Below are 27,242 nucleotides of genomic sequence, written 5' to 3' on the forward strand. Positions count from 1 at the left end.
GTGCGATTGGCACAGGACAGAGCGGAGTTTAGGGCTGTTGTACATAGGGTCGCTATGAGTCGCAGGCGACTCGACGGCACATAACAACAACAACAACAACTAAGTTGGTTGGGGGGGAAGACAAATAATTACATAACCAGTAGAAGTACATAATATGACAACTTATTTGTGATCTACAAATAAAAAATCAAAATGGCAAAAAATAAATATTTCTATTAAAACACACACAGTTTTAATTGATGAGGGCTTTTTTAATAGCCTACCAATTCTCTGCTGTGTGCATACCTGAGATGGCTAGCCAAAATTAGTTGGAATAACCAGTCTGTAGGTAGAGAATTGAGTCTTTCTCTATGCAAAATAAAGTGGGTGATTTAAAAATTTAACCTATGACATTGCCCTCATTAGTCCAATAGTCTACTCAAATGACTTCAGTATTAAATATCATTGGATTGAAGAAATGGACCATGTCCACTCTTGGCCTTTATAAAAAAGAATCAGCATGGTTTGGTGGAGGGAAGCTGAGATTTGAAAACTCGAGGTTTTAATATTAGCTTGCTAAATCAAAACGAAGATTTGAAGTATTTACTGTTAAAGGATAAAGACTATAGCCTTCAGTATGGGTTACAGTTCATAAAAAAAAATTCTCACCATTGGACCAATAAACAACATCGTGGTAAAGGGAGAAAATATTGAAGTTGTCAAGGACTTCTTCGTTTTACTTGGACCTAAAATCAAACCTCCCTGGAAGCAGTAGTCAATAAATCCAATTACATATTGCATTGGGCAAATCTGTTGCCAAGGACCTTTTAAAAGTGCAAAAGTGTAAAGGTACCACTTAAGTGTACGTGGGTGACTCAAACCACGGTAGTTTAATTGGCTCATATGCATCTGAAAATGCAACAATCAACAAAGAAGACTAATAAAGAATTGTTGGCTTTGAGTTGTGATGTGGGTGAAGAATACTATCAGATCAAATAAATCTGTCTTGGAGGAAGTACATTTAGAATGCTTAATGGACGGGATAAAAATGAGACTCCTGTCAAGTACACGGGCCATGTTATCTATCTGGAGGTCCCTGGAGAAAGACATGATAGTCCGTGAAATAGTGGATCAGCAAAAAAGATAAAGACCCTCTACAAGATGGCTGCCACACTGGGCTCGGGCACAGCGGAGATGACAAAAGATTGAGCATGTATGGGAAACCAAGACAGAAAAGGGTAGGAGGGAGAGGTGAGGATAGGTAGGGCCGAAAACACAGGGTTGTACAGTTTGGTGGGTGGAGGGAATGGGGGAAGGTAATGGGAAGGGTCTGGGTGAAAAGACAGGGTAATGATGGGCAAGGTCCAGTGGTGACTGATTTTCTAAAACATAATGCATTGTATGCAACACAATAGGAATGAAAAATGGTGTGAAACACAATGCATATGAACTTTGAAAGCAAACCAATATAAAAAGTAGGACCAAAAAAAGATTGGACAGAGTTTCGTTCCATTGTTTATAAAGTTGCGTTGTATGAAAACAAACTCGATGGTACCTAACAACAGTGTCAGCTCTGTACCCTTAGGCAGAACACTTCCTCTCTTTAGGTTTTAGTTCATTTATTATTCTGAGGAAATGGAACCAAATGGTTGCTCTCTAGAATTTTTTCAATTAAACTTTTAAATTTAGAACTGTTTCAGATTTATAGAAAAATTGCGAAGACAGTAGAAAGGACTCTTAGATAATATCCATCTCAGTTTCTCCTATCACTGGCATTCTTTAGCACCTAGTACATTTTCACAATGAAGAGACCAGCATTGAAAATTACCTTTTTAAGGATTTTACAAGGGTTCATTTTCTTCCACAGTCCAATCCAGCATATGTTGTTGTTAAGTGCTGTCGAGGCGAGGATGACTCATAGTGACCAAGGTGAGCAATAGATCTGAGGCCTCTCCTATCCTGTGCCATCCTCACAGTCTCTGACACACTCAGGCCCATTGCTGCTATTAGTGTGTCAGTTCATCTGGTTGAGGATCTTCCTCTCCTTTCCAAGCATGATATCTCTCTCCAAGGAATAACGTCTCCTAGAAACAAGCCTAAAGTCTATGAGATGAAGGTTCATCATCTTTGCCACCAAGGAACACTCTGGATGCACCTTCTCCAAGATATATTTGTTTGTTTTACAGTCCATGGAGTATTCAGTACTCTTCTCAAACACCACAACTCCACAACTCAGAGAGTTCTTCCTCTGTCATTCTTACTCATTTTCCAGTTCTCAGATAGCATAGCAAGTAACTGAAAATCTCATGGCCTGAATCAGGTACACCTTAGTCCTCCGACTGCTATCATTGCTCCTCAATAATTTGGAAGGGTCCCTGATGACAGAGTTTCCCAGTGCAACATGTCTCCTGATCTCCTGACTGCTTATACCAAGTGTATTGATTATGGATCCAAGTAAGAAGAAGTCATTGACAGTCTCAATCTTTTCTCCATCTAGCATGATGTTGTTTATAGTGTAGTGATCCAGGATATAGCATCACATTAATTGCCATATTTCCTATTTCCCTAGCACTCTTGGTCTGTCTTCTGTCCTAAAAAACCTTGACGTATTTCAGTAACACTAGTCAAGTATCTTGCAGAATTTTGGTCAATTTAGTTTTGTTTTGTTATTTCCTCTCCTCCATGGTTAGACTGGTGCTATGGATTTTAGAGGAGTACAGAGGTGAGATATCATTATCATCACATTATATCAAGTGTACGTGTTATCATACCCATACTATTACTCAAGGATCCTTGACTATTGGGCCAGAGTGTGGTTTTTGCCAGATTCCTCCATTTTAAATAGGTCCCCCTCATTTTCCATACTATCCAAGTCTATGGTATTTTTTAGTGCTAGTACACGACTTTATTATGTTGCAGATATATTCTCTTATCTGTACAGATCAATTTACTGGAGTTGATTTAATCTCCAGGAACTTTTCTTGGGTAACCCAGCTGAAAATTTTTTGAGACTTCATGCCATACAGCTATGTGAGAATTCTCAGTTGTATTTAATAAAATAGGACTCTGACCACTTTTTGCTAACCTTTGTAGAAAGTGCACTCCACTAAGAAGTGATGACTGTTTTACAATTTTAGGGATGCTCTGATTTCTAGGTGCATTTTATCTAGAGAGCATAAAATCCACAACTTCTAGACTGTAGTGATCATGATGGTGAGAAAAAGGCAAAGAGCAGCTTTGATGGAGGCTCTTAGAAGAGAACAAGGAATGTGTCTTCTAATTTAAGCCAAAGGTTTGGAATTAGGAAATGAGATGAGGGTTGGATTTTTGTTTTAGTTTGGTTTTCTTAGCTCTGTTACACAGTGGTTTAAAGATGGCAACTCGAAAGACTAGGTCCCTCTGCATTTCTCCCTCCTGAAAACTCACAACTACACCAACCTCTTTTAGGCTCCAAAACGGATAATTCCATGATCTCTTATATTTTTCTACTTCCAACTTTGTTTTGAAATTGCTTAATTTAAATGAAGAGTTAATCATGACTAATAATAATGGCTAACGCTTGTTGTTGTTATGTACCGTCGAGTCGCTTGCGACTCATAGCGACCCTATGTACAACAGCCCTAAACCCTGCTCTGTCCAGTGCCAATTGCACCGCCTCTGATACACCCATCCCGAGTACCCCAGTCACTGAATCAATCCATCTCATAGGGGGCCTTCCCCTTCTGTGCTGTCCCTCTACCCTCCCAAGCATGATGTCCCTCTCCAAGGACTAGTCCCTCCTTACAACATGTCCGAAGTATGTCAGACGGAGCCTCAGAATCAGAGAGCATTTATTATTATGAGACATTTTCCAAGTCCTTCACAGGTATTGAGTTATTTAGTCATTACAACAAGCTTATGAAATTAGTACTTTCATGCTTTCGAGGATTAGTATCAAGAAGTTACACTGCCAACCCAAAGGCATGCAGTTCGAACCCACCAGCTATTCTATGGGAGAAAGATAGTCTCCTCCATAAGATACATTGCCTCTGAAAACCTGCTGGAGGGTCAGATAGAGTTGGTTCTAATTCAGTGTGGTACATAACAACAACAATATTATGCTCATATTATGATAAGGATACATAGAGAGCGTATGTAATTTGCCCACACTCATACATCCTTTTATAGCAGAGTTAGGATTAGAACTTGGGCACCTTGCCTTCAGAGTCTCTGCTCTTAACTACCACATGGCACTTGCCGCCCTTTATGTATATAGATGGTAAACTTTAGGAGGGCAGTGTTTTCCGAAACCAAAAAATGACAGTTGTGTTTCCAGCACTTAGGACAATATTCAACACATAGAAATAAGTTATTAAGTAATTATTAATAAAATACAGAAAATGCTTGAAGTTTGTGATCATGGATTGACCCCTTTTTGAGCATACATTAAAGGCTCTTCCAGAACACTGTCATGGTGCTATCTTCTAAAACTCAGAACAGACAGGGCCATTATAAATCTATCACTTCTTTTTCTATGCCTGCTCATCTGATCAACTCTTACAAGGCAGCTAGGGAGGTTCAGTACACGTCCAACTCTATAATTTTCTACCTCTCATCTGTTTCTGTCTTCTGCTTTTTTCAATACTATTGTATTTCCAGCCTCCACAGCTTTGTATAAGCCCTGCTCTCTTATGTTAACTGTAAATAATCACACTTTTGGAAGAGTTTTGAAATTTCAGTATCTAAGAGTTTGCAGAAAGGCACATACCATGTCTCTATGACTCGGACTACATGATGCTAAATTGGAAAAGCTAGTTTCAAAGCATCAGCTACCTGGGGTTTTGGACATAAATCAGCAATTACTTCTCCATTTTACAAAGTTATACACACACACACACACACACGTATATATATATTTTAATTAAATGAGGAAGAGATAGCTTCTGTATGTAGGTCTGTTTTGTACTCTGCTTAGTCACCCGTTTTTATTTAGATCTTATCACAAAGAACCTAAGAATTATTACCAATAAACATCAAAGTAAGAAAAAAAGGTAAGAAGCCATTTAGGAATCTGAGGCTTCCATCATCAATAATGTGGAAATTATAGGCAGTGGATAGATGAACAGAAAATGAAATCAAATGAGAAAGAAAAAGAAAAATTTCAAGAAAAATCAAAAGTGCTGATTCCTAGCTAAATTTGTATGTTTGATGCATTATTCATTAAAATGTTCGCCAAAAAAATGTATCCATCATTATGCTGCTTATTCCTCCTGACTCCACAAGGCAGACAATAGTACAAAACCAAATAAATTTGGAGTTATGGAAAGCACTTATTGGTGCTGTGACTTGAGATGAAAACACTAAATAATTGTGTCTGTCAGATAAGGAATACACAGATGGGCCTGTTATGCAACTGCAAATGGAGATCATATATTAAACCTGTGATAAGGTGCCCAAATATTTATAAATATTACTGCAGTCTTGGAATGGAAAATATATAGTACATGGAAGTTTCAAGATAAACAAAAACAAGCTCACTGCCGTTGAGCCATATCCAAGGTATAGAGAATCTATAAGTCAGGGTTGAACCATTCCTTGGGGGTTTGAAAGCTAGAAATCTTTGCAGAATCAATCTGCCTCATCTCTAGCCCTCAAAGTAGCTCGTGAGTTTGAACCATCAACCTTTTGGGTTGCAAATGGGCACTTAATCACTATGCCATCAGAACTCCTAGTATAATATGTTGTTGTTATGTATCATCAAATTGGAAACAAGCCATAGCTGTTTCAGAGGCAGTTAATTGCAAGACAGAAGATTGCCTACCTCTCTCCTGTGGAACACCTGGTGGTTTTGAACCAGAGCACCTGGTTGATTTGAACTGTGTACCTTTGGCAGTACAATTCCTAACACTAGACTGACTGGGATATCAAAGTTATTTATTGCTTTGATAGAAGGATCCTCTCTCGCAAAAATGTTGAATGAAAGTAGCACAGCACGCTTACAGAGATTTTGGATTTCCATTCATTCATTGTTGCATTTTTCTCCCTGCCCACCCCTGTTCTCTCTTGTCTTTGAAAAGTAAAAGAAAATTTCCTTCACTGGTATACAATCCTCCACCCCCACCCCACCCCCGCCCTGAGTACACTCCACTATACAGCCTTCACTCTGGACTCTTGTGATAACCATAATACCCAATCATATATCACTTTTAAACTGTTCTCTCCCTCATCTGTTTCAATGCAGTATAAATAATTTATCCAATTTTCCTCAGTCTCACACCAACCCTCACGTCATTTCCGTTCTACAACAGTAGCCCTATTCATTCAATAAAATTAATAAAATAAATTTTTTTTAAAAAGAGGAAACTAGTGATTGAAAGATGGAATGTAAAAAGCATGAATGCTGGTAAACTAGACATTGCTGAGAAAGAAATGGAATGCATGCATATTGATATATTAGGTATTAGAAAAATTAGATGGATTGGTATGGGACATTTTGAATTTGTATGTAAACCAGTATAAAATAAAATTTTTTTAAAAGTAGCACTGCACTAAGTCAAGGGTAAAGTATTACACAATAGAGAACAATTTATTTCATTTCATTTCACTTGTAAGAGAGGAAAGAAAGGATTCAAACAGTAACAAGTGGCCTTGTGTTGTCTCACTCGTTTTTATTTCAACTGACATTTAATTTTGCTTTTTCCCCATAGCGGATTTGCAAAAAGCAAAACTATTCAAACTAGGGGTTCCCCCCTCTTTTTGCTTATTTTTCTTTAATTAGTGAACTCCTTTCTTTTAAAAGAAATTCTGTCCATACCTCACACAACAGCTTTTCAGGCTTTCATAACTGTTTGAAAGGGATCTCAAAAACCACATTGGCTATATTCAAATAACATTGAAAAGGAACGTTTAAGTATGTTTTATTTATATTCTGGATGTAGTGCAAGCACAGATAATATTTTAGTAGAAAAATGTATATGTATAACCCTGGGAAAAAAAGAAAGGAAACGTGAATGAAACTGCTGAGGCAAAAGGAAGGCACCATAAATAAACATGCATTACTTTCTTTATTTGGTTCTTGAAAAATGCTTCTCTGAAAACTAATGGTTTTCAATCCTGCCTGTAATCTGGTTATTACCAGGATAAAACCAAGATCTGAAGGTAATTTATCAAAGGACTATAGTTCACTCGTATGCCAATTTGATGTTTAATGAAAACGGTATACATTTTAAGATGGAAAGATAACCCGTTTCCTGTAATGTTAATACTTACTGCATTTAATTTCAAGTAGCATTTATTTTTGCAGTGATGTCCCTTAGTGCAGAAGCATCTACCTTTACAACCATGTTCTTAAAGTATTGGATGGTGAGATTGCTTCCCATAGGATTTAAGTTGAAAGCCTTAAGTCATCAAAGGTCACCATCTAGGTAATGTACTCAGTGTATTTTTCAAGAAGGGAACTGTCCAACATACTAGTAGATATGTAGCTGTGATAAGCTTTGCAAGTACAAAAGCAGATGCACTTCTTGGCCTGAAGGAATATAAAACAAGATATGTAAGGGAACTGATGGAGGGGGAAAAAATACTGACAAAAAGGAAAAACAAATAATCCTGAAATATATCTCATATATCTTACGATATACCTTGGCATGGTTTGAAACTTTTGGTATCATTCTTAATAATCAGGACTTTATTTGTATAAAGGACTGCAAAATTTCTAAAGTGATCTATTTAGCATAACTCGACAAAAATTAATAAATAGATAAGTTGGATGAACATAAAGACAATTAATAGGAGTATAATTAGACATTGCAAGTAATTACATTAATCTGTAATTCATATAATAAAACAAAATGTCTGAGAATGAAAACCTAATATAACTTGTAAACTTTTACTCAAACTAGTTTTTTTTTAATTGTCATGACAAATATATTTGGGCATCCTGACTCAAATGTGGGTACATTTTAAGATGCAAGATGACTGTTGAAAGAAATTAAAAGTTGTGTTTGCTGTCAAAATCCTGCAATTTAAAAATTCACTGATGCAGTCATTATCAAATCCTTATATTGTTTGTTATTAAATAGATTTAAAGATTACTGATTCAAACCCAGTAGTTACAGAATAACATCAGTGTGTGCCCTGTTTTTAACACAGCTTTATAAAGATATTTTGGATAATGTAAATGTCTAAAGGAATTCTTTCCAACATGCAAATTTTTATTCTTCAGATATGTTGTGGATAAATTCTTTAGACCAATAGATTTTAAAATGTATTTTTTCCCCTTGTTTTGGCTAGTCTTTTGGATTCCCACAGCCTTTAAATCAAATGATCTTTGTTTTTATCTGTTTTGTGTATTGTGAGGTTACTCACATTTAATTGTTCAATGATTCTGCTGCCTAAAGTATGGTTTGAAAAGCTCCATTTTAGATAGAGACAACGATAAAAGAGAGAGAATAAAACAATGCTCAGCTCAAGAAAAGTTTTTTGAATGCCTAATATTTTTATCATATAATAATACATGAAAGCCTTATCATTATAAAAGAGTCTAACAATAGTATAAAAATGCTGAAGTGCCCTTTAAATTCCTCTAGCTTTTTTCTTTAAAGATCAGTAGTTTGGAATACATCCTTCCAGCTCATTTTTCCTTCAAGTACATATATAGATATACGTATTTTTACTTAAATAAGTTCATAGGATATGTACTGTCCTACAATCTTTTTCATACAAATCTTAAAGCTCTTTCTATGTCAGTCCTTAGAGATTTATCATTCTCCAATATCAGTGATAGGATGATAAATATTTTATAACCAGCTGGTGGGGGGAGCGAACCCCACACCCTGATTTGCAGCATTTTCTGATTTCCATGCTAGGAATGCTTCAAATCTTTTGTTCATAGGGTCAATATGAATCATGCTGGAGTTGATCAAACATACACTCAAGATGCATTGATAATTACCGGCAACTGGAATACAAAACATGGAAATAAAGAGAAAGAATTGGTGGTTGGGGGAAAATGGTCTTAATAATAAAAAAAGGACACAGAAGATTGTTTGATCAACTCCAGATTGCAAAGAGTGGTGAAAATATTCAAATATTTCATCTTTTGCATTGGTGGTTATTGTGTGAATTTGAGTAAGAATAATGGTATTAACTGGTCTCCCTTGTAGGTATGCACAATAGTAGTAATAGCGTTCTATTACTGATAGCATTGCTCTACAGCATAGATCTTGAAATGCTCTTTTTGACAATTAATGTGACTTCATACCTCTTCAATTTACCATTCCCGGCAGAATAAACCGTATGTTTATCTAATTAAAAATAGCTAATATCAATCCATATGAGTTCAATAATGTCAACCAATTGTCACTTTGTTGTACTGTGGCTTGCATATTGCTATGATAGTGAAAACTATCTAATTAAAAATAGCTAATATCAATCCATATGAGTTCAATAATGTCAACCAATTGTCACTTTGTTGTACTGTGGCTTGCATATTGCTATGATAGTGAAAACTATACCACTGGCATTTCCAATAGCCATCATAGGGTTACCAGTTTTGGAAAAATTTCAGCAGAGTTTCAAGACTATGACAGACAGCATAGGAAGAAGGATCTGGCTATGTACTTCTGGGGAAACTGCACAGTAAATAGGAGTAATTAGTAGTGCACTGACCAGTATGGTGCCAGAAGGTGAGCCAATCAAGTGCGAAGGCACTCAAAATATGACTGGGAAGGTCTTGCCTCCTCAAAGCAAAGTTGACTTTAATTACCTGGGTAAATAAAGTTCCCTTTAATAAGTAAATAACGTGCCTTTCTGGATCTTCATTGGCTGATGTTGCCCAACTCAAAATAAGAGGAAACAATTGTAAACATGCCTTAATAATCAGACCATGAAACCTATGAAGTCTGAATCTAGGAAAATTTCACGTTATTAGACAATGAAGCGTAACCACTCTCCCAGAGATGAATAATACTGATTATTCTCAATTTTTCAAGTAATATTAACACAGACACTGCATGGACAATAGCACAATGAACTTCCTTATGTATGCCTGCCTATCCGTACATTGTTGTTGTTCTTGTTTGCCTTCAAGTCAGAGCTGATTCATAGCTGACCCTCCAACAGGTTTTCAGAAGCTGTAAATCACTCAGGAGGAAATTGTCAATCTTACTCCCTTAGAGCAGCTGGTGGATTCGAACTGCATGCCTTTGGGATTCTAAGTGCAGCTTCTTATCATGAGGCCACCAGAGCACCCTTATTAAAATATATTTGCAATTATTTCCTGGTACAGAGTTCTAGAAAGAGAGTTCCTTATTCAATAAACACTGCCAGTCAGCAAGAGAAGGATGAAGCAGTCCACTCCTGTTAATATTTACCTCAGACACAAAACTGAGGGGCACCAGGAGTCAGAATCAGTTTGGGGGCAGTGGGTAACAGAGAGTCATGCAGTGTTTAAGTGCTTGGCTTCTAATGAAAGGTTGTTAGTGTGATCCCAGTAGCCTTTCTGTGAGACAAAGTTGTGGAGGTTTGCTTCTTTAAAGATCACAGCCTTGGAAGCCCGAGAGAGCAGTTCCACTCTAACTTGTAGCATCGCTGTAGGCCATCCACTCAGTGGCAAATGTTTTGGTTTTATTCTCTTGTTTATAGGTGCCCAGTTAATGAAGCTACTTAGAGCAAATGATTAGAGGTCAAGTTTTATGTATATGAAGTTTCTCTACTACTCTTTCCCTTCCTAACTAAACTTTAGTCAAAAAGGTCTTTTTAGTGTTCCTCACTCACTCCATGTAAGACTTAAGGGCATTTTAGTATGTGCTATTTCCTTTGTGGGGAAAAAAATCAGTGGAGAAGCTTGATATCAGCTGTGAAAACTAGGCCAGGTGCTGATTGTGGATCAGATCATCAACTACTTGTTTGCAAGTTCAAACGGAAGCTAAAAAGCATCGAAACAAATCCACAAGAATCAAAGTCTGACCTGGAGTCTATCCCTCCTGCATGTAAAAACCATCTTAGGAACAGGTTTGAGGCCCGGAATACTAATGAAGGAAGGCCAGATGAGCTGTGGGAGGATGTCAAGAATATCATTCATAAAAGAAGCAAAAGGTCATTACAAAGACAAAGGAGGAAGAAAAGACCAAAATGGATGTCAGTCAGATGAGACTCAGACTATTACACCAGAGTGCTAAGAAGCCAAAGCAAAGGGAAGAAATCAAGATGTGAAGGAGCTGAACAGAAGATTCCAAAGGACAGCATGGGAAGACAAAGTATTATAATGAAATGTGCAAAAAACTGGAGTTGGAAAATCAAAAGGGATAAGCTCGCCCAGCATTTCTTAAGGTGAAGGAACTGAAGAACAAATTCAGATCTCAAGCTGCAATACTTAAGGATGCTGAGGGCAGAATGCTGAATGATCCAGGAAGCATCAAAAGAAAGTGGAAGAAGTATAGAGAGGCACTATACCGAAAAGAATTGGCTGACACAGAAGAATTTCCTGAAACAATACATCAAGAGCTTGTGGTGATGAAGGAGGAAGTTCAAGCTGCTCTGAAGGAATTGGCAAAAAACAGGGTCCCAGAAATTAACGTCATTCCAGTTGACATATTTCAACAAACAAATGCTGCGCTGGACATGATCACCAGGTTATGTCAAGAAATCTGGCCAACTGACTAGAAGAGATCCACGTTCATTCCCATTCCAAAAAAAAATGGTGACCTAACAGAGTGTGGAAATTATTGAACAATATCATTAATATCACATGATAATAAGATTCTGCTGAAAATTACCACAAAACAACTGGAACTGTCAACAGAAAACTGCGAGATGTGCAGGCTAGGTTTAGTAGAGGCTGATACTAGTGATACTAGAGACATTATAATCAATGTTAGATGGATCGTGGCTGAAAGTAGAATACCAGTGGAATGTCTATCTGTGTTTCACTGACTATACAAAAGCATTTGACTGTGTGGATCACAACAAATTGTGGTTAACCTTAAGGAAAATGTGAATCCCAGAGCACTTGATTTTGCTCATATGAAACCTAGACTTGGACCAGGAGGCAGTCGTCAAAACAGAGCAAAGAAACCCTGCATAGTTCTAAATCAGGAAAAATGTATACCAGGGATGCATCCTATCTCCATACCTTTTCAATCTATTTACAGAACAGATCGTCCAGGGGGCGGGGATCTATGAGATGGAATATGCCATCAGGATTGGAAGAAGGCTCATTAACAGCCTGCATTATGCAGATGACACCACTTTGCTTGCCGAAACTGAGGAGGACTTGAGGCATTTGCTACGGAAGGTCAAAAACTGCAGCCTTCAATATGGTTTGCAGCTCAACATAAAGAAAATAACGACTCTCACCACTGGTCTAATTGGCAGTATCATGATAGACAGTGAAGAAACTGATTGTTAACAGCTTCAATTTGCTTGTCTCCACAATCAACACTCTTGGTACCAGCAGCCAGGAAATCAAAAGACATATTGCATTGGGAAAATCTGCTGTAAGGGATCTCTCCAGACTACTGAAGAACAATTATGTCATTATAGAGACTAAGGTGTTCCTGATCTAGGCCATGGTCTTTGCAATTACTTGCTATGCAGCAAAAAGCTGGATAATGGCTAAGGATGACAGAAGAAGAATCAATACTTTTGAGTTGTGCTGGAGAAGACTATTGAATATACCATGGACTGCTAAGAGAGCAAACAGGTCAGTCCTGGAGAGGGTGAAACAGGCTGCTTCTTAGAGGTAAGGATTTTTTTAAGCTCTGTCTGGCATACTTTGGGCATATTGCAAGGAGGGACCAGTCCTTGGAGAAGGACATCATGTTTGGAAGGGTAGAGGTACAGTGCAAGAGAGGAATACCCTGGATGAGATCGGTTGACTCAGTGACTCTAAGAGTGATGGTAGGTGTGTCAGAGATGTTGAAACTGGCTCAAGATAGAGCCAGATTCAGAGCTGTTGTACATAGGGTTGCTATAAGTCTGAGTTTACTTGACAGCACATAACAATTTTCCCTCTGCCTAGGAGTCTTTTCCTCTGTATATCTATGTTTCTCCTCTTCATTTAGGTTTTCTAAAACTAGTATTCAAATATTATCTTCCCAGAGAGGCCTTTTCTGACTGTCCTTACCTATTTTTTTTCTTCTTCATAATTTCTAAACCATTTACCTGTTTGTTTCAATGACATTTTATTATAAGGAGCTCTGCTTGCTTAGTGGTAAGAAGCTTCACTGCCGTCCTAAAGGCACATAGTTTGAATTCACCAGTTGCGTTGAGGGAGAAAGATGGACATTCTCTTCCAATGCAATATACTGATTCTGAGAACCCACACTTTGGTCAGCTATGAGTCAATTCCTACTCAATGACAAACAACAACAACATATACTTAAGGATGCTGTAGGCAGAATATTGAATGATCTAGGAAGCATCAAAATAAGATGGAAGGGAAAGAAACAGAAGAAGGAGGAGAAGGAAGAGGAGGAGAACAAGAAGAAGAATAGAATAAATAAAGTCACTGTACCAAAAAGGATTGGCTGAGACAGAACCATTTCATGAAGTAGCATATGAACAAGAAAGTTCTGATGTGTAAACAATGTATGTGAACTATATAAACTTTGTATGTAAAGCATTATAATTTAAAAAAAAAAAAACAACCAGTGGTAATAAGAGAGGAAGTTCAAGCTGCTCTGGAGGAATTGCTAAAAAATAAGGCCCCAGGAATTTGGGAGATATAACAACAACATCATATGTTTATTTATTATCTACCTTAATCTGTCATCTTCTCATATAAATTATGGGATTTTGTCTGTTATAAATTTAGAAAAACAGTGCCTGGCCCCAAGTAAGCAATAAAAAAAACATATTTATTGACTGGCCTGGTGGGTAAAGAGTTGCGTTGCCAGTGCAAAGTTGTGCAGTTCAAGCTCACCAGCTCCTTGCTCAGCAAGAAAAAGAGAGGCAAGCTTCTCCCATGTGATTTATTGCCTCTCAAGTTAATCTGTGCGGATCAGCTGCGAGTTGGTTCTGATCTGATGTCACCTAACACACACAATAACACAATAGATGATTATGAGTTAACATTGTCTAATTGTTTATTATCAGACCTTCAGTGCTAGTCAGTTGCCTCACAATATTTATAGATTTGGTAGTCACACCTATTTGGCTATTCATCTGAAAGTACATAGCAGAGACTCAGACTGGTATCCTCTAGAAGCCAAGGACTCTATTTTATTTTCCTAAACTTTCATGCATTCAGCTAGTGTTCACTGCTTAGGAACAAATAGTTGTCTGATTGGTAAGTGCCTATAGAGAACTAAAGTTAAATGTATTAGTATTAGCATTATCTGTACCTCCGACATTCCCAGTGTACCAGGTGTGTGCTTTCACAATGTTTGCTGAATGACTCAATAAACACATAACAAGAGAAGTAGTGTTACCCCATCTTTGTAGTGGGGAATTGCTATATTCCAGAGGACAACAAAATTTTGTTGATCGATCTTAGTGTGAATAAAATATTGCTACTGTTAGGTACTGTGGAATCGACTACACCTCATAGGACCCTATGAACAACAGATCTTAGCCTTACCTTATCCTATGTCAAAATGTTTATAATAAGACTCAAAAATTCAAGTATTTGGTGACCTTAGTCTTCCCTGCACACAAATAGACATTTTGGCTTCCTTTCACAATGGAAAAGAAAAATTCTGTTTGGAGAAAAGAAAGACTCAGCAGCCCTGCCATCATACCTGCGGTCTAAAGCAAGTAAATTAATTCCCATTCTATATACATACACAATCCAACCTGCTTGTTCCCTGGGGAAAGTCTAAAAAACTCAAAAAATTATAAAGCTTCACTCAAATGGTGTTCTTCTAAATGTTCCCATACTTCTTTATCTGTCTTGATTGGCTGGAAGCAGTCCATTTCACTTGATGGTGAAAAATTAATCCTTACCCTATTATTTTGAAATGATTCTCATCATATGCATTTTCTTTCTCATTTTCTAGTGTCCTCAGGAAACTGGCTTAACTTAAGCGGAGTATATAAAATAGCCACCTTGATCTTTAGAATGAGAGCTACTGTGTCTTTTATTCCATATGGCCCATCTAATTTCACTAAACGAAGTGAGCCAGGAGACTCAAACACCTTCAATATAGCTTTGAATATTATCGAATTAAATTTATTTGAGGGCAGAGTATATAGAATTATTTTTTTTTTTAAAACGTCTGGAAAACTCTTTCGTTGGAAGAAACTTGAATCTTTTGACAAGGAAATATCGGGGATGTCACTAATATAGATTTATTAATAATATGCCTTGTCATGTATTACTCAAAACTGTTGAGTTTATATTGTTTCTAATTATTGTGAGAGAAATGAATCAAAAGCACTAGCCTTAATCTAAAGAAAAAGTTAAAATCAATTAAATATTTAAAAGTTTTAAGGATAAATTAGGAGTTAGGTGTTGGACACATCTTTAGCTCTAACTGCAAGTGGATAGATGATTTTTAAATGGGTTCTCTGGCTAGCTTTTCTGTTCTTGATCACTAATTCATTTGTTGTTGTTGTTGATTGCCATAGAGTCGAAGTTGACTCATAGCAACTCTATGGAAAAACAAAAGACCTAATGCGTTTTCATAGCTATTGTTGTTTCTCCAAGTTCATAGAGTTTCCAGAGGCATGTGGTTTAGGAAGTGGATGCCACTCTTGCTTCCCAACTGTTTTACAACTGGGAGCTCCACCAAACACTGTCCACAGTGGGAAGGCATTATGGTATTTGATATTCCCATTATGGTATTTGATATTCCCATTATGGTATTTGATATTCCCATGGCACAAGGTCCAGCATCATAGCAAACCCAGGTTACCTCATATAGCACATTGACAAAGAGTGAGGTGCGAAGTGGAAGAATGTTCCTCCAGATATAACAGCACTAGGGTCATTTAGCAGTGGTTAAGTGTGGTCGAGTCAAATATGACTCAGAGTAAGCTTTGCACACAAGACCTGAACTCTGTTCTATAATTAACATCATTTCTGTACATTTATAAGAGAGTTTGTTGAGTTTTCAGAGATATCTGGAAGTTTTAGAAAGTGGATGCCACTCCTGCTTCCCAACACGAATCAGTCTGGAAGTTCATCCAACCATTGTACATAATGCGTAACCATTTTGGTATTTTAACATGACTATGGAATAGTGTTCAGCATCACAGCAACTCCAGGTTGTTCAGTACAGCAATTTGACAAATGATTGCTGTGTCTTTTAAAGAATATATGCAAATATTTGACATACAAATTGGCCCCTTTCAGTTGGCCTAGGAATATAAACACACGATGTCTTAGAAACATAAACTTTTTAAATATTTCCTTTTAATCCAGTTGATATGTTAAAAATGAAGTAAGAATTTACAAAAACCAAAGTATTTCCTAGGTGCATTTTCTCCTGACATTATCTCCTCTCAGTTACCTCGTTCACTCTCGTGACTTCCACTGATGTCTCGGTGAGCATGACATTAGTATTGTCCTAGCCTTAATATTTACTCCAAATTTCAATCTTCCTCTGAATATCACTGCTATGATTGCCCACCAGCCTCTGAAACACAGCATCCCCCAAGCGGAAATCATTATACTCTTTCCAGATCTCCATGCTGCCCCATATCACATTCTCAACTAGGTATCACTCAGTAAATCCAACAAAGCACTAATGACTCATCATCATCATCCAACAAACACAAGAAATCACTCAGAAAGACAACAGACTGTTTGCCATAAGTTCTGGGCTAATTCCCTTATTCTCCCCTTTCTGAAAATTTATTTCGGTTTTTATTGTTGTTAAAAATATATACAGCAAAAAAAATTTTTAAAAATATACACAGCAATACATACACCAGTTCAGTACATTCTATGCTAACATTTAATGATATTTATTATATTCTCTTGTGCAGCCATTCTCATCATTCTTTTCTGAGTTGTTTAATCCATTAACACAGATATACTGTCCCCTAAACTCACTGATGCTCGCATGCTCTCTCTCTCTCTCTCTTTTTATTCTGGAAGGTTTTGTGATGGTTGAAGGTCCCCTTGTGGACTGTTTGGTTGTTTTTTATTTTGTTCACAATTGTGTGTGAGCTGATTGATTTGCTGGATTTCGCTAACAATGAGCTGTGGGCTGGAAGCCTCTTATTTAGAGTCAACCAGAGACCTGATGGGTGGGCCTTTGTATTTAAAAGTCTGTTGGGCCCTTGGGTCTCCTGTTAATTGTGTTTGGGACTAACAGTCTTCTAAGTGCTACAGCACTGGTCTGGCAAGTTGTTGTACTGAGTTAACCTGGGTTTGCTGTGATGCTGAACCCTATGCTATTGGGATGTCAAATGTAATAATGATTACCCATGGCAGACAGTGTTTGGTGGAGCTCCCAGATTAAAACAGGCTTGAAAGCAGGAGTGGCATCCACTTCTAAACAGCATGTCTCTAGAAACTCTATGAACTTAGAGAAACCACAATAGTTATAGCACAAGGTTTAGGTCTTTTGTTCACAGGGTCTCTGTGAGTCATGCTTGACTCAAAAGCACTTAACAACAAACAACAAACTTCCTATTGACATGGTGTGTTCAGCAATGGGCTCTAATGTGTGAGAGATAATGCAGATGACACAGGATAAGACAGAGTCCAAGTTGGCTGTTCATAGAGTCCCTATGAGTCACGCTCGACTTGTCGCCACCTGACAACAAGAAGAAGCTTCCTATCAACATTTTTGAGTTATTGTCAATTTGATCCCATATTTACCTTTATCTTTTGCCAGACTATATCTTTTTTTGTTAAAAGAGAAGAAGATTCAAGGCAGACATTCCTTGAGAATTAATTTAAACTACTGTTTAGTTTTAAGATTTCAAGGAATAGTTTTAATTAAACTTCAAAAGTTATCTTGGCAATAGTTTTCAGAGGTTCGTGCAACTTTCATAGCTCTAGGAAGTCTGGTATCCATGCAAATTTGAAATTATGTTCTGGATTCCCTCCTATTTCACTGCTATCTTTTAATCTGTTAATGGTAACCAGTCATTAACTATCTAATTATTCTGGCCCCATAGCAAAGGATACAGTTGTTCATGGAGAGGCATTAGCCACGCATTCCATATCCTTCTGTTTCTGACTACCCTTCTTTATGATGCTTCAGGTGAATAGAGAAGAGTTCTTTCTAGATAGATAGATAGATAGATAGATAGATAGATAGATAGACAGACAGACATATTTACAGCAACAAAAGAGTACAGTCTGAGGCTACTTATTGTACAAACAAAACCTCATGGGATTTAGTTTCTTAGTTTCAATGATTAGGATCATAGCTTCTGGGCATATCCTGGTTAATTGGCCTAATAATATAGTTTAATGCTTCTCTTCTGCTTCCTCGTTCTTGACCTACTGCATAGGTCATAAAAGCTTGCAAGGTATGTCCAAGGGTTTCCACTGTTCTCACAGTTAGTTACCCATGCACAAAATCTCCACTGTTTTGAAGCCCTTACTTTTCTTCATTTCCTTGTGTGTTCATGCACAAGCACATTCTATCCCCCTAACCCATGGATATCATTTATGTACTTTCTCCTCAAGGAATTACTTCCTTAAAATTCCAACTGTCGCCATCCTGAAAAATGTATTACTTCACATCTAGACTACTGAATTGCCATCCAAATTGGTATTCTCATTGCATACCTAGGCCTCTAGTCCATCTTCCTCAACACTATTGCTGGATTTATCTTTCCACAAAGAACATTCTAATGATGTTTATTTGACTAGCAATGCAGACACGTGGCCCTCTTCATTAATTCAGGCCGGAGTCCAAGTACTTCATAACGTGGCCATAATCTCCTCTTCCAGCCTTCACTACCACTACTCCCTATATCTTGAATCCTATATCTTATATTTTACAAAGACATAGTACGTTCAGCCTGCCCCCACCCTGCCCATTGCTGCAATCCATCAAAGCCTTTCACATCTATCAAGGTCCACTTCTACTCCTGCTTTCTCGTTAAAATCATCCCTGATCATTCCAGTCAATTGTAATCTATCATTTCCTTAAGCTATTTATTTTAAAAAGAGAAATTTAACCCTATGAAGGGAAGCTTCACTCATACCCATTGTAAAAAAAAATTAAAAACGCAGAAATCATAAATATGAATATATACCTTACACAATAAACCTCTCATATTGTTAACATATATCTACATTTCCACCCAGCCTTTGTTCCCCTCGCTCTAGATGAGAGCATACTCTCTCACACCCCCCTTCAAAATTCAATCCATATTGTTATTAAGCAACATTATCCATATTGTTTAGTAGCCTGGTATTTTTCTGTTATCGCATCAGGAGCAATTTCCCATGTTTTTGCATAGCCTTCTGCAGCATGACTTTAATAGCCACATAATCTTGTGTTATTTATTATAGCATGTTGTGTTGTTATGTACTGTTGAGTTGAAAGTGACTCATGGCTGACCCCTTAGCGGATTTTCGGAGGCAGTATAATCACATGGGAGGAAATTGCCCATCTTTCTCCTCTGGAGCAGCTGGTGGATATTAACTGTGGCTTCAAGTTGGCAACACAGTTCCTTACTAATCTGTTCATGATGGATATTTAGATTGATAATAACTTTCAAATATTACTTTGGAATGGTACAGTGTGTTTAGTACACAGTCATAGTTAAATTTCTTTGGATTAATTAATAGAAATTGAATTCTTAGTTCAAAGGCAAGGCTTTTAATTTTTTTATCGATGGTGCCAAATTTTCCTCCTAAATGTCATTTTGTTTTTATACGCTGATCAACAGGCATGAGAGTTCTTGTTTTTCTGAACACTAGCCACTGCTGGTATTTTTTTTAAACTCTCTGATAATGATTTAAACCCTATACATATCACTTATTCTAGGTTATATCATGGTAATTTTCTACCTGTATTACTACCAACTCAAAGCTCAATAAGTATCTCAGTTTTAACACCTGCCACAACTATCATACTAACTTAAATAGGCTAGGCATTTGGGAAATATTTGCTAAATTTAATTGCTTCAGTCTGAAAGAGAAGATGTCCCTTGTCATAGCAATTACCTGTCCACCATTAGCTTGAAGTTTCCATATGCAATCTAGAGCTCCGTAGCTAAGGGAAGTGCCACAAAAGGGGTCACAGCACTGAGAAGCAGAGGCAAACCTAGTTGTCACTGGTTGACCAATGCCTCAACATCTAATATTGTCCCTGGAATAGCTTCAGCCTCCAAGTTGAAAAACAAAACAACTCTTTGAGGAAGTAGCTCCATGTGTGACTTAGGGATAAGTTCACACTCACTTGACTTAATAGGAAACGATAATGACGTTTTTCAGTACAAAGGGACAGCTGGTTTGGAGACCTTCTGAGCAAGTCTGGAATAAGTTAATCTCTGGCTTGTTTTCTTGCAGCAGTGCATTTGTTCGGCCTGACTTGGCAGTTGCAACCAGTTGAAGGACAGCTCTATGAAAATGGAGTTAGCAAGGGGAACAGAGGGACCGAGTCCATGGATACTACTTACTCTCCAATTGGAGGAAAAGTTTCCGATAAGTCAGAGAAAAAAGGTACAGTGATGAACATAATTGATTCTTTATTACTTTGCTTCCAATTTGGCCATTAGGACCAAATCTGGAAGGTTTCACCTCACATTTAAATTTTATGATCACTCAAAGGAAATACTCTATGTGGGCAGAATAAATACATGGCTCCTGAAAGAAAATTCTCATTTTCACCATTGCTTCAAGTATAAACCAATTAAGTTTCCCAATGTGTTTGCAATTTTGAAAATAAATATTTACAGGATGGACATTTCAGTGCAATGAAAATTGCATTTTGCATATAACTACCCTGAAGCAACATGGCTTTTGAGTAAATTCTTATGTCCAAACCAAGCATTTCTATATAACATTTTACAAAGGGTATGTGGAAATGTCTTCTGTTTATAATAAGACAAAGTCTTTTCTGCTTGATATGAAGGTGACTGTTTATGTCAGGGTTGGGGAACATGAATCCTTCCTAGATGGGAAAAAGGAAAAAGAAAAGTACTTTGAGTACTAAATTGTTAAATTTTCCCAACATGAGCTTAAACTACCGGTCTTATTTACAATAAATGTCACAGGACAAGAACTCCCAACATCTTATCTTAGCATTGTGAAAAGCAGGAGTTATTTTTATTATTATTTCTCTTGACATAGGATTCAGTAAAAAGAGACTTGAACTATGTAAAATTTTAGGAAGTCAGTTGAAAAAAAGTAGGAACTGAGAATAAAATATATATCCAGCATGCTCCTCGGTATTTTTAGGACATCAAAAGTAAGTCCTTAAGTAAGTTACTGTAGCAACTAAATCTCTACCCTTAAGATGCTTGCACCTATATAGGGATGTTAAGGCAGTTACATAGTGGTTTAACTAGTTGCAAATAAGATGGTCATTTTGTTTATTCGTACTTTGGATCACTACTTTTGTGATTTAGTTTTTCTTTATGGGTTGTTTGTTGGTTTTCATTGTGTTTGCTTTTTTAAAAGTTGCCTTTGCTTTGGCATGCTTACGTAAAAACGTATACTTAAGGCTTAGGAAAAGAGTAAGATTTGTTATAGTTTTGAGTTCATGGTATGGTTTGTTTTACCTCCTTGTTTGGAAAAATTCTGTGCAGCCTATGCTGACATTTCCTGGAAGTTTTATTGGTGCTGCTGAAAGAGGCAAAGGGAAGTACAGGGGCTAGAAGTGGCAGGAGAAAGGGTCTGATTGTCTTACACTTATGTTCCTTTCCTAGTCCCCTGCCCCTTACCTTCTCTTCTATTTCCAAATGTAAGACCCAAATTTGGTCTCATCTGCCCAGAGGTTTATTTGCCATTCTTGCAAATCAGCCTCAATGATCTGTTTTAGTAAAATGAAATCTGCAAAATAGAAGAGGGTCGCTATGCAGTTGTCATCAGAGCATTCAATTTTGTATTCTAACAAAGGCTGGCGAGGTTGTGGAGAGATTGGAACTCTAATTCACATCTTTGGTTTCTTCCCCAAAAGTATGTTGATGCTGATGGTTAAAAGAACTAAGAACTTCTTATGTACCAAGCATCGACAGGGCAAGGTTCTGATCTGTTGTTTATAGGGTTGCTATGAGTTGCAGTCGATTCAATGGCACCTAACCAACCACAACAATGACTTATGTCAAGCATTTTTCCATGCCTTTTACATATCATGGAGGTAATGTTGTTAGAGACCATGGAGTTGGTTCTCACTCACATACACCCCAGGTACAACAGAAAAAGGCACTACCCTGTCCTGCACTGTCCTAACAGTCTTTGCTGTGTTTGGTTCCAGTGTTCATCCACCGTGTCACTCTGTCCTCTTTTTCAATGACCCACTGCTTTACCAAGTATGAAGTTCTTCCTCAGAGAGGGACTGGTCTCTCCTGGTAATATATTCAAAGCATGTGAGATAAGCCTCACCATGCTTGCTTCTAGCGAGCATTCTGGTTGTATTTCTTCTAAAACAAATGTGTTCGTTCTTCTGGAAGTTCTTGAGGTATTCTTTGCCAACACCTAGATTCAGAGATATTAATTCTTCTTCAGTTTTTCTTCTGCCCTGTGCAGCTTGCACACATTTATAAGGTAATTGAATAATATATTTTAGTATAATGTAGATATTAATGACAATGGAAGCAAAGCTTCAAAGCCTATTCCTGATAAGTTTTAGAGAAATTCTGTACACCTTTATTTTTTGTGTTGTGAGAAATTCCATAAATGATTTCTTTTTTTTTTAGTTTCTGCTCAATTGTAACAACCAATAAGCCCGGCCAATTTTGATTTAACACTTTATTAAGGAAATGTATTACAGGTTGATGGCATGTATACCACACTTCTAGCTCAAATTGACTTTGTCTAGAAGGCTGAACAAAATTTAACCTTACAGTGTAGTTCTGCCATATTAAGTCTTTACTGCTTGTGACCCAAGTGAAAACATAGCTCTTCTATTATAATAGCATGTGTTTACTAAACTGATACTTTCAGGAGAGGCAATATACTTTAAGGGCACTGTCAAATGATCAGCTGTAACCTTTATGATTTTCCAGGTCGTTCTGTTTGTTAGACATAAGGATATCATGAGTTGGAATCAATAGCAAGTAACAATGAGCCATTATTTACCCCATAAATATCTCTCTTTCTAGAAGCTTATCCTAGAAATGATGCCGTGTGCATCAAAACACACTTGCATAGAGAATTTAACTTAGTATTGTAGTTAGGAGCCAGCACTCTGCATTTAGACAAGCCTGGCTTTGAACACTGACCGTGTGACATTTACTGAGTTTCCTATCTCAAATAAACGGTACAACCTCACTGGACTAGATTATCCTCGTCTGTAACATGAAGATGATAACAATGGTACCTACCCCATAAAATTATTGTGAGGAATAAATGAGTCAGTAGATATAAAGCATGTAGCACAGTCCTTGGCACATTTTTTTCACTTAGCAGTAATTATTATTTGGCCTTTTGACAACTAGCAGTTGTTGGACCAAAAGAAATGGAAAATCATTTTGAGCTTTTGAATACCACTGACATCCTATTATATACTACAGATCCCGGTTTCAAACTGGTTTCAACTTTTCTGTGAGTGATGGCTTTCTTGGAATGTAGATGTTTCTGTCTCTGCTCTCTCTTCACCTATCAATTTAGCATCCTTTTATTTTTTTAAATTATCACCATTTTCATTAAAGTGATGGATAAGTAGAATGGTACTTTAAAAAATCAAATTAAATAAACATTTCTTGGCTTCTCAGTAGGAGATAGACTTTTTTTGCCACTTTACCAAATGCAAGGGGGTAAAAAGAATATTTATTATAGACAGTTGAATATACCCTGAAGAAACCAGAACTGCCACCAAGCAAATATATGCACACCCATATTTATTGTTTCTTTGTTCACAATAGCAAAGATTTGGAAACAACCCAAGTGCCCATCAACAAAGAAATGGATAGAGAAGTTGTGGTATATTCACACAATGGAATATTATGCAGCAATGAAAAACAAGGGACTCATGAAATAGTATACAAAGTGGGTGACCCTGGAGGACATTATGCTGAGTAAAATATCTCAGTCACAAAAGGACAAATACTGCATAATGCCACTGTTATAAAACAGAACTGACATGGGGGTGGGGTGGAAACTAAGGAAAGAGGGGATAAATAATATATATGGCATTGAACACAGAAAATGTACATAGCATTGAAATAGACGAGAGAGAACTCTATAAAAGGAATCTATTATTAGGTTTTAGAGGCATGACATAAGTCCCAAATAAGAGCTGCATAGTAAAGTGGACTTAGGAGGAGGGGGAAACTGTATAATAGTGAAAGATTTTTTCCCCCAAAAAAGTGAATTGGGGGAGGGGGGTGGGCAGGGAGGAAAATGTGCAACAATGAATGAATGGAAGTCCAAGTTCTCTATAAACCTTCATTAAAATATCAATTTTTAAAAAGAAAAAACTATGCTAGCGTTTCAAAAAAAAAACAAACCATACCAGGTGATAGAATCTACCAGAAAAAAATCTAAGTTAGCAAGTGTTCAGAAAGCATTTCTAGAGTTCAATACATTATATCAAACAGCCCCTACTGCCTTAGGAGCATACAAAGTAGTCATAACTAAATCTGTATTTAACCAGTAAGCACTATGTAACAAACACTTTAAACAGAGCAGATGAGGAACCAATAGAGTTATTCCTAGACTTGAGCTCTGTTGCATCCATAAATAAAGTAACCTAAAAGTAACCACACTATAACTCACAAACAAGTATACCTACAGCTGTTGAGTCCATTGTGACTCCTAGCCACCTTCCATCCTGATTCCCAAGGCTGCAAATCTTTATGGGAAGAGACTATCCATCTTTCTTCCATGGAGCAACTAACCTTTGAGTAATAATCCGACACATGCTACATTATGCCATCTCAGCTCTTTATGAACGAGTGTGTCGTTGTTGTTGACTGCCATCGAGTCAGAACCGACCCATACCTCATCCTCCAGCAGGTTTCAAAGGCAGTAAATCACCTGGGACAAGGTGGAGACAGATTACCCATCCTTTTCTCCCATAGATCAGGGGGTGGTTTCAAACCATGTGCCTTTGGGATCAAATTCAGTGCAACTTATTTAAAGTTAGAGAAAGTGAGTTCTGAAAAGGTTAAGGTCACTGAGAGATTGGAAGTGATACCTCCTGGCTTCAATGCTTATATTATTGTTGTTGTTTGTGGGAAGCCAAATTTCATACTAAACATTTATAATAAACCAAAATGCTGTATCAGGATATGAGGTAGGCAGGGATACAAACTGGAATTCACCCTGAATTGCTAAGGCAAACTAGGCAAACTTTAGGTGTTATGATTCTTGTATTGTATTTGCTAACCCCTCCCTCCTGAGTCAGGCATTAGGTTTTCAATAGAAAGAGCTTCGCTTCATTTGCATAGAATTCTCTTTGTGATTTGCTCCCTGGCAATTTTCAATAAAGGCACAAGGAAGCTGAGATTGATGCTTCAGTTGTTGAAAAACTCTTCACCTCCTGCTTTATCTCTTTTTACTTATACATTCTTGGTGTTCTGTCTCATTATTAATATTTATTAATATCTTTTACCCTCAGTCCACAACAGTTGTTGTTTTGTTTTTATCTATTATTGTAATGTAAGTTGCTAAAGAAGTTTTTTTGGAAGCAGGAGTGGCATCCACTTCCTAAATAACATGCCTCCTGAAACTCTGTGAATTTTGATAAATGTCGATAGTTGTAGAGGGGCTTCAGGCCTTTTGTTCCTAGGGTCACTATGAGTCGTGCTCAACTCAAATGCTATCAACAACAAAAAAGAAGTTTTGCCTTAGTAATCTAATACTACAGAACCACAAGTGAGTGGTTTTGAAGAATAAACACTTTCTGTCACACAATTCAGGGAACTAGACATACAAATTTAGCCTACTGTTGTAGAGGGAGATACTTCCTTGCCTGTTTCAGCTTCTAGGAATCATCAGTCCTTGGAGTTCTCAGCCTTGTATTGAATCATCTGCCTCTGTGAGCTTCAGATTATAATCTGTCTTTCCTGTATATGCTTGCTAGTTTCTGTGACTATACCACTGTTTATATCATTCAGAAGTCATTAGGTTTAGGACACACTGTACACTAATGTATCCATATTAACGTACCAAAGGAGTCCTAGCTAGATCTGAACAGGATTACATCCATAGGCACAGGGGTTTTTTTGCTGTTGTTAGGTGCCTTTGAGCCAAGCACAACTCGTAGTGATACTATGAACAACAGACCTGAACCCTGTCCTATCTGTGCCATCCTCATCATCTCTGACACACTTGAGTCTAATGATGCAGTCACTTTGTCAATCCATCCAGTTGAAGGTCTTCCTCTCCTTTGCTGACCCTATACCTTTCCAAGCATGTTATCTCTCTCTAAGGAACAACCTCCCCCAGCAACATGCCCAGAGTATGTGAGATGAAGCTTCACCATCCTTGCCTCAAAAAAAACCTCAAAAAACAAACAACAAACAAACACGCAACAACACTCTAATAGCACCTTCTCCAAGATATAGTTGTTTAGGTTTTTGGGCTGTCCGTGGGGTATTCAGCACTCCTCTCCAACACCCAGGGTTTAAGACTCCAATATATTTTGAGGATCATCATTCAATCCAGTGGTTAAACTCTCAACTGCTCATCAAAATGTCTAACCCACCAACTTCTCTATGAAAGAAAGACGAGAGAGAGTTTGCTTCTGTGAAGCTGTTGTTGTCAGGTGCTGTTGATTTAACTACAACTCATAGCAACCCTATAAACAATAGATCTGAACCTAGCCCTGTCCTATGAGGGTCATTAATCATTCTCTTTTTTGCTCTCCATCCACCTTTTCCAGCATGATGTCTTTTTTCCAAGAACTGGCCCCTCCTGACAATAACCCAAAGTATATGAGATAAAGCTTCACCATCTTTGCCTCTAATGAGAAGTCTTCTTCAACACCACAACTCAAAAACATTGATTCTTTTGTCATCCTGTTCGTTGTCCAACTTTCAAATGAATAGGGGGCAATTGAAAATACTATGTCATGGGCTGTTATATGCCATCGAGTCGTTTCCGACTCATAGCGACCCTATGCACAACAGCTCTAAACCCTGCTCTGTCCTGTGCCAATTGCAACTGTCTCTGACACACCCATCCCGATTACCCCAGTCACCGAATCAATCCATCTCATAGAGGGTCTTCCCCTCCTGCGCTGTCCCTCCACCCTCCC

At 37.5% G+C, this 27,242-nt stretch overlaps 1 protein-coding gene across 3 annotated transcripts in view; it reads left to right on the plus strand.

The window, feature by feature from the left end:
• Positions 1-27,242, plus strand: part of TENM1 (teneurin transmembrane protein 1) — a 795,992-nt gene that overhangs the window by 358,391 nt on the left and 410,359 nt on the right. For 2 of the 3 annotated variants that reach the window (XM_006885054.1, XM_006885056.1), the window contains exon 6: positions 20,387-20,539. In XM_006885054.1, coding sequence (XP_006885116.1) covers positions 20,387-20,539 — 153 coding nt within the window. The remainder of the gene's footprint in view (positions 1-20,386; positions 20,540-27,242) is intronic. The other variant, XM_006885055.1, reaches the window with a different exon arrangement.

Source organism: Elephantulus edwardii, unplaced genomic scaffold, assembly GCF_000299155.1.
Source record: "Elephantulus edwardii isolate Elephantulus edwardi_28Jun2011 unplaced genomic scaffold, EleEdw1.0 scaffold00040, whole genome shotgun sequence".
In the NCBI taxonomy this organism is placed as follows: domain Eukaryota; kingdom Metazoa; phylum Chordata; class Mammalia; order Macroscelidea; family Macroscelididae; genus Elephantulus; species Elephantulus edwardii.